The sequence below is a fragment of the Lycium ferocissimum genome, chromosome 11 (assembly GCF_029784015.1).
Source record: "Lycium ferocissimum isolate CSIRO_LF1 chromosome 11, AGI_CSIRO_Lferr_CH_V1, whole genome shotgun sequence".
Lineage (NCBI taxonomy): Eukaryota > Viridiplantae > Streptophyta > Magnoliopsida > Solanales > Solanaceae > Lycium > Lycium ferocissimum.
Genome location: NC_081352.1, coordinates 60,572,638 through 60,581,959, shown reverse-complemented (window position 1 = coordinate 60,581,959; position 9,322 = coordinate 60,572,638). Strand labels below are relative to the sequence as shown.

At 32.4% G+C, this 9,322-nt stretch overlaps 1 protein-coding gene across 1 annotated transcript; it reads right to left on the bottom strand.

Moving 5' to 3' along the window:
* Window positions 1-245: 245 nt before the first annotated feature.
* LOC132037785 (probable phospholipase A2 homolog 1) lies at window positions 246-5,956 on the bottom strand. Its single transcript, XM_059428402.1, has 4 exons — window positions 5,776-5,956; window positions 5,665-5,704; window positions 5,462-5,581; window positions 246-640 (listed from the first exon to the last, which is right to left on the bottom strand). Exons 1-4 carry the CDS (start codon window positions 5,872-5,874, stop codon window positions 462-464), a joined length of 438 nt encoding a protein of 145 aa, XP_059284385.1. The 5' UTR covers window positions 5,875-5,956; the 3' UTR covers window positions 246-461.
* Window positions 5,957-9,322: the final 3,366 nt, after the last annotated feature.

Sequence of the window (9,322 nt, the reverse complement as noted above, 5' to 3'; positions counted from 1 at the left end):
ATTGTGGGAGGGGGTAAAATAGGGCTACAGTAGTGAGCCGTCATGCCATGTGGCATCCACCTCATCCAAAATGTTAGGCCACCTGAGATTTTAGAATTTGGGTCATTGTCACAATGGGCTTCCGTTAAAAATAAGGGTATTTTTAACAACATTCTTAACCGTGGGGATGTTTTTGTTTGTAAAGTGTAACAGAGGTTAAATATAAACTATTCCCTCTTCCTATTCAAAACTCACTAAACAGATGATACAAAGTGAAACCAATTCGAATCATACAGAAACCTCCACTGATAAACCTTTACAATTGAATAGCTACGTCTTGGTGCTGATACAAAATGGACTACTGAAGAAGGAAAAGCTCCTAAAAAGAGACGAATAACATTCTTGTCGTACAATTGAATCAACAAGCAATGGTTAATACAAGTATTGCAAGTATACTGTGTCCTGCTAGCCAGATGAATTGATCAAAGTTCAAGCTTGGAGTTTCCGAGTTGGCTAAACATAATAGCCATGTCCATTCCCTGTACCATCGTTGGGACAGCTACATCATAGGGGCAGTCTCTAGAAAACCCGACCTTCCCAGACTTCTGCACTTTCTTTATGCACCTCTTGAACTTCTCATGGCATTTAACATTGGTCATACCTGGAAGTTGGAAGCAGCTGAATCAAACACTGAGCTATGAAGTTCGACGAACAAACCATATTCTGTTGCAAGTTCTTCCTCTATTTAACAGGTGTAACTACCAAAATTAGGATGTAAAAAGGCATTTTGCGAACAAACGATCAATTTTGCGAATATTGTGGGACAGGAAGGTAGGCAGGCATAAGTTGGAAGCTTACAGCTTCACATGGAAATACATGCTATAAAAAGAAACTACCACTTAACAGGCTCCCCATTGAGTTTATTGCTCTTTCTTTATCAAAAAATTCTTGGTGCTTCCTCATCAGAACGATTTTAACAAAAGTGAATGACTGCGACTCATTTTATAGTTCAGTTAAATCAACAAAATCACTTCTCCAGTAAAATGTAGAAACTAGATGCGTAAAGATTCAAAGCATGTGTGATTCTACACCAAGAACCAAGCCCCATCCCCATCCTGTAGTGCTATGTCGCACCAGACAGACAAACAACTAAGAATTTTAAAAACCAAAAGGCATGAGTTTTGTTGACTGTAGCACCATAGGCTGCTGAAAGGGAGGTCATCTACTCCTAACTTTATGCATAAGAGCTAGTGCCTCATTTTAGACGTTAAACCAAGAATGCATTTTATGTCTCAATCTATGTTGCTCGAACTCTTCAAAAATGTCAATGGGTGCGTGTCGGATTCTCCAAAAGTAGTGTATTTTTGGAGAATCCGACATGGGTGCGGCATGGAAAGTGAAGAGTCCGCGCAACTTAGGTCTCAATTGAAATGCAGTAGAACAAGTTCTAGAAGAATGACTGAGTACTCTACATCTAAATTGTGCAGACTTTTCACGTTCAATGCCGCACCCGTGGTGGATTCTCCATAACCGTGTCGGATTCTCCAAAAATACACTACTTTTGGAGAATCCGGCATGCATCCGTTGACATTTTTATTTATGACAAGGGAACCTGCAGCCGATACCCTTCGAGTGCGCACAAGGTAAACCCCGCTCCTGTGCAATAGCCCTCAAACCAAACAAGAGAGATAATCCGCACCAGGCAATCCCCGTGCGACGAGCTCGACCCAGAAGGCAAAATCTCCTGCTGTCGTAGGCAGGGGTTTCGAACCTGCGACCTCCATTATGGAAGCCCCATGCTCAACCAGCTGAGCCACCCTTGCCGGTCACCCGTTGACATTTTTGAAGAGTCCGAGCAACATAGCAATGCATCATTATGAAAATCTCATGTTTATCAATGATGAGAATCACGAGCCTAATGTATCAGAAATAGAGATGGGCATAATTTGGGCAAATCCGAAATCTGAATTTTTGGTTGGATTTTAAATTGCATTGCTGATTTGGGACTTCAGATTTTTGAAGTATTTGAATACGAAATTTTTAATCGGCTGTTAAAATGCTTTCTATTTGGACATGGGTTTTACTATGTTTGGCTTGTTAAATCTCAGGCCTCAATGCTTGTTGCGAGGAATTTCCTTGATAATGGTTTCAATGCTTGCATGAATACTTTATTGAGTTAATGGTAAGAAAACACCTAAACTATCACTTTTTCCCGAGTTTCATACCTCAAGTATCCATTATTCCCTTTACCTACCTAAACTATCACTCCCTTTGTATTAAAACACACCTTGATGCTTAGTTGGCCAAATATTTGAAATTAATAGACAACAGGCGCGTGAAGGCCAACTCTACATCGAGTTGTGTGAGAGTTTAGGTAGTTAGATGGAACAATAGATAGTTGAGGTATGAAATTCACGAAAAGGTGATAATTTAGGTGTGTTTTTGACCATTAACTCTACTTTATTTGGATGAATGTGGTAGGCATGAGGAATTATTAAGGCAATTTGACATGAATACTTTACTTGGATGTTCAGTTTTGTAGGAAGAAACTCAACTTGTAGGCTAAAAATAAAAAATCCAAAATAACCAAACTGATTAATCCTAATCCGAACTTTAAAAACTGATCTTATCCGAACTTATTTGGATTGGATTTGGATTCCAACTTCTTGAATCCCAAGACCCAAAATGCAATTTCCAAAGTTTTCATATCTAATCCGACAGCCACCCCTAATAAGAAAGGTTATCTGGTGCACAATAATCTGAAAAAAAATGGAAGTCATTATTCTTTTTACTCTTTCGTACAGATTGTTCCATGGCAAAACTCCATTTGCCCAGAACCACATACCATTTTTTTTTTAATAACCTGAAGAACCACAAACGTAGGCATAGGTGAAACTTCGTGCAACAAGAAACTAACATGTGTTATTCCTGTGACCATATTTCCTAAGCATTTAAGAATTACATAGAGGAGATATTCTAGAAGCACCATGCTCATGAATTCTGGGGTCTTTGTCCAGGTTTCCATGTTTAACATATGGAAAGCCAAATTACAGCATAATATCAAGGGATTAGGAGTCTACTTACCATTGCCATTAGTGCTTTCTTTAGTTTTCCTTAAGCTAATCCCTTATTGTTTGTGAGCATTAATTCAGTAAACAACAACAACATACCCAGTGTAATCCCATAAGTGGGGTCTGGGGAGGGTAGGATGTACGCAGACCTTAGCCCTACCTTTGTGGGGCAGAGAGGCTGTTTCCGAAATACCCTCGGCTCAAAAGAGAAGGAAAAAAAAAGAAAAAGAATTCGAAGCAGATACAATAAATATGACAGCAAAATAGCAAGACACAAAGCCAAATGCGCAACAGATAGTAATACACATCAAAGAGTGAGCATTAATTCAGTAAAAGATTTATTTGCTAATATGATCGCCGATCATAGTTTACTAAACAGGATTATAGTTGGAGTGACGGAAGCTACTTATAGAGACTATTACGCCTAAGGAACGCATTATGATCGTATAGGATATTCAAGCACGAAAAGGTTGCAGGAATAATCTATTCGCCAAAGACATACAATATATCACCGGGAAATTCAGAAAAAATTTGGGCTAAAGTCGCAAGCCTCGATTGAGCCTCCAAGGATCAGATAATTTGTAAAAGTATTCAGAAAGGCAGAATTCTGGAGGAAGCTTGACTGAAGGTCGCCGAAAAATAACTGTAGCCAGAAAAGATGCTGGAATTGTAAAAAAAAAAAAAATTAAAGAAACAAATATATATATATATATATATATATATATATATATATATATATATATATATATATATACTGAGAATCACAGGTTAAGTTGCAGGTGATAGCGGACCTCTAGAGTCTAGGGTATCAGAAAGTGAACTGGCAATGGCTAGAAAATTGCAGATGAGAAATAAAAGTAATGTATTTGATATATGTATCAAGAGTAGTATGCAAACGCTGTTCTTCAGGCAATCATCTCAGGAGAGGACAAAAGGAAAACGAAAACAGCAGTGTTTCCTTGTTTGTATTCTTTGTATTTTTATTTTCTTACGCAGTCAGATTGATTTGAGATTCCTTGTTGTCCGATTTGTAATAGCTTAACTACATCCTAAGTGGTCAGAATATAGTAGTGATGATAGATAAATGGCCATTAGATATTACTCCATTTTCACCTTAAAGGTAATATCATATTGGTGCTCTTCTACTATTTCGACAAAGTACATAAACAATGTTAGGATCTTCTAAAGGTATATCGACATTCTCTTTGGGGGTGTAATTTGAATGGTGTGTATATAGCTCTATGGACTACAAAATACAGGACTTGAAACTGATTCATTTCACATCAAATTAGTATACTCAGATCAAAATTCAGGTTGGTGTAACCGGACTTTTAAGATGTGATTTTCACCATCATGTCAAAGATTGAAGGCTTAACACCAAGTAAGCCTCTATATCCTCTCAGTACATAATAGGCCTATCATATTTTTAAGTTACAGCAGAAATACATGCTGACAGTTTCTTGTCTTAGACGAGTAAAAAAGGTGCATTTTATGCAATACTTGACACTTTAAATCAACTGTTAATCCTTTAAATGGGATTTTCTTGACTTCAGATTTACCGAAACCAAAGATCTGCTAGGTTCATATGCATTTCGAAGACGTAAAGATAAAATTCCTTTCTTTGACTATCTACTAGTAAGGAGTCCAAAATGACTTCTACCAAGTCTATCAAAAAATGCCAATCTTATGAGCCACATATCATTAGTTTGAAATACCAGAGACTTGCATTCTGCAGTTCTCCTATTATCCTATTCTTGAATTAATCGATTATCACTTTAGCTATTCGTTGAAGTAATCCAACTTCAATTGGTATTCGTATTAACTACAATATGTCAATCAGATAAAATTTACGTAGTTCCAAGTAGGACAACTGATTTTATCCTAAGGTTCTTGAAAACACTGAACCCATTAACTTTGATTCAAACTTTGTATTTGTCTTATGAAATCTATTTAATATGTACAATTTATTAATTAGAACCCATTAACTTAAAAGGGCTATAATCTTGAACCCATAAACTTCCTTCGCCTCTGTTAAATTGACACATCAACCAATGATGAATCCCAAGCAAATCATTTTAGAGGTCTAGATCAGCTCATAAAACCAAAGTTTGTATGAGGGAATCCCCATAACTAATACATGTATAAGTTATGAGGGAATTTATGTATTTTTTTTTATGCACGATAGAAAATAGAATAACTAATAATGAATAACTAAACCTTGCATAACTCTAACTAGCAACCAAACTACCCCCAAGGAAATGAAAACAGACAAGCTGTATCCAAGCTCAAAGTAGTAACCAAAACTCCAAGAAAGGGCATAAACAAAAAAAAAAGAACATAATGAAACAAACTTTATGAAATTTAAAATGAAAAATTGTAACAACAATTAAAAGGAGGGAGAAAATAAATACCATTTTTCTCTACACATTCGTCGTGGATCTTACAGCAGCCATCTAGATCATCACAAGGTTTCTCCCCTGGACATCCACTCCATCCGACTCCACAATATTTCCCGTATCTAATTCCAATTGCTATTCAAATTTCAAGGAAAAGAAAAAATCAAATTAACAATGCATGTTAATAAAAAATTAAATGAGGAAAAAGCTGAACGTACAATTACAGTTGTCAGCCACACATGTTTTGCTACATCGAACCTGTCAACAATAATCAATTCATGAGAAGAAATGAAAATGCATTGAGGTTGAAAAGGGAAAGTAAGAATTACCTGAGAATTGTTGGTGGAATGAGCAATGGGAAGAGAGAAGAAGAGTAATAATAATAACGTGGTAATAAGGAGTAATGATGAGGCGACGCGCTTCTCCATGAGAGAATTGTCGCCTTTTTTGTATCTTCTGATAATTAATGTCAATTAGAGTTAAAGGCTTTCTCTTTGTTTTTCTTGTCTTCTCCTTGCGGGAAAAGTTAGAGACTTGGGAACCTATTGACGTAGCAGCCTTTCTATCATTGGTCGATCCATGTCTTGTGGGACCAGCACGTATGGATCAATTTGATTCAAATTTTCGACTGGTCCTTACTGGTTGAAAATATAGTTTTTTATTTTTTAATTCCAATTTACGTGACATGGCACGGAGTCGAAAGGCCCTTTTGGCCATGCAATTTAGACTTTAAATTTGAAATTTTTGTGTTTGTTTATGACATTTGCACAAATTTCAATTTCAATTTGAAATTTTGTTTTCAAATCCAAATTTACCTAAACGGTAAATTTCAATTCTAATTTTTTGATTTTAATTATTTAAAAATTAAAACTTAACTCATAAGTTTATAATTTACAAATAAAAGACCCATTTTTGAATTTTGCAGAAAAGGTCATGCTCGCGTGGAAAGATTGTTTGTATTATATGGGAGGATTACATTAAAGATTAATAGCTAATTATTGAACTAGTGGATCTTTGTAATATTGTGTATTTGAAAGTTTGTAATAATGTCTAATGACAAGCATTTTATTAATGCAGCACCATTAGGATATTTCGATGCCTTATTTATGAGCTATAATTTACTCATTTGATAAGATTATTTTAGTGTTGGGAAGTTTTGATAGTTTTCACAAATTGTATGGTTTTCATATTTACTAGTATTCGTACCCGCGCGATGCGTGGCAGGTATCAAATGAAACTAATCATAGAAAATTATTATCTTATTTTTTTGACATAATAAAAAAATTATTATATATCATTAACATATTTAAATAAATTTGTGAAATATTAAATTATAATTTTATTTATTTGAACATATTCGATTATATTAATTTAACAAAACTCCAAATCTTTTTATGTTAACCTTGTTCATCAAACAATCCAGATTAATTATTGATTTATGACATATAAAAGTTCATATCATTACAAAAGAATATAATTTTTAATGTGGTAAGCAAATTTATTTATATCCAATATTTTAAATTTTGGTTCTATATTGAAAATATAATTTTATTATAATATAATTTAAGATATTTTTAATTTCAAATGCTAATAAATCTTATACTCTGATAAGTTACTTTTTAAAAGTACTAACTTTGATAAGTTACTTCTTAAAAGTACTAAGGCAAACATTTTGAGTGAAGTATGGCAATAATTTATTCCCTCGTTTTTTTTTTTACCATTTTCTCAATAAATAACATCATCTAATCACCTCCAATTTGCATGATCTCCCAACGTTTCAGTACTATTTACTTATTCCATTATAACAATGGACCAACGAATAGTAGTGTATTTTATTTTATATCACTTCCCCAGATAAATTACCGTAAGTTTTTACCCAAATATGCAGCTTGACATTGCTTTCCATTTTACTTTCAATATAAACGTTTATTTTAATTAATTAAAATCTCATATGTATTTAATTATATTTTAAAATTTTACTCTATTACTTGGAATTGTTTCATTATTCAATTCAATAAGTTCTATAATAATTCTATAATTTTAGACTAAGTTATTAATTTTTTCCTACATCTGTAAGTTTTGGAACTTTCAATTCTAAACTATGCATAATTATCTAATGCTTCTTTCTTACTGTAGTCTAAAGTGTTATCGAATACTTCTAAGGATCCAAAAAGTCTGCATCAAAGTTTAACAAAAAATAGAAGATTATGACCTGTACACTGAAATGGAATATTATTATCAATGTTTATTTTTCTTTCCCGCCAGTATAACTGGAAAAATAACTAAGCAATATGACTTGCATTGTAAATTGAATAGAAGATTTACAAAAAAGAGAACTTACTATATGATTTATCTGGAGATATCTATGAAAAGTTCAAGACTGTTAATTAACCTATGTAACAAAATGATGGAGAAAATAACACAAATTAGAGCAAAAAATATTTCATCACATGAGATAGCCACATTCAATCATTCATTTGTACAGGAACCATACAAAATTCTTCATTCGACTCTCACAGAAAAGTCATGTCTCTGTCCTTTGTCATGACATTTTTGTAATATGAAATACGATGAAAACCAAAAAATAACTTGAAACAAACGATGACTCTTTCAACCAATGTACAGATAAATTGATAGATACTTCTATTCTATTAAAAAGGAAAGAGTGAACAACAAAAATCAACTTAAACCCCATTTATTTAATGTGAGATAACAACTATTTTTATGAGTGTTAACCACATAGTAAATCTTGCATTTGGATAAATTCTTTGCATGCTTGAAAATTATTTATTCTTAAAAATATTAAGTATGTAACCTCCTTTTAAGTTATTCTTGTACATATCACAATTGATTTTATTTGTTTTTAAACCATATAATAATACACATCTCTAGTATATACTTACTAATTACTGAGTTTTGTTAAATTATAGCATATTACTGCAGAGTAGGAAAATTTAAAGTTAAACTCTCCTACTCTTTAGTTGAATACTAATTATAGTTCATGATACATTTACGCATGCACTTTAATTATTTTAAAAATATTATACTTCAAACATATCTATTTTAAAAAATAAAATAAAAGTAAGAGTCAGTAATCTATATTAAAGGAACTTTTACAGGAAAAAAGGGGTTTATTAATAAAAATATGAACACGAATAAAAGAACGGAGAATATATCATTCTGAAGCATATATCCAGCTTCAGTATGTGCTTGTGCATATTGTTACTTGGTAGCAAAAAATTACCAAAAATGAAGTCTAAACATAAAAGGATTTTAATTGGGTATTCAATTTGCTGTAAGAATTGTCATCTAATTAATGAAACCACAAAAGTGCAGGACAATGATAAAGAATTAAAAAGGATATTTATCTTCAATTTAATTAATAGATAATTTATTTATTTAAGTAAAATCAAATTGCTTATAAGTAGGATAATGGTACAGAATTTTAAAAAATAGTTATCATCAATTTAAATTCATATAAGATTTAATATTCAACAGATATTCAAATTGTTGATAAGAACGATAATTATAATGAAACAAAAAGTACTTATCTTCAATTTAATTCAAAATAATTTATTTTTTAACTCAATTCTAATTGCAGAAAAGTAAAATAATGATAAAAAGACTTCAAAAAAATATATATTCAATTTAAGTTCATAAAAGGTTTATTTTAAATTCGAATTCAAATTGCAGATAAATATGATAATCAGAGAGAATTAGAAATATGTTTATCTTCAACTTAAAGTCTCAAAAATTATTTTTCACCTCAAATTGCGGATAAGTTTTAAGTACAGCAAGCATGATATGTTCTGTTATTCATTCATAAGCCATTCATTATTTCTGTCTTAATTCTATGAGAATTCTAATTAATTTAAT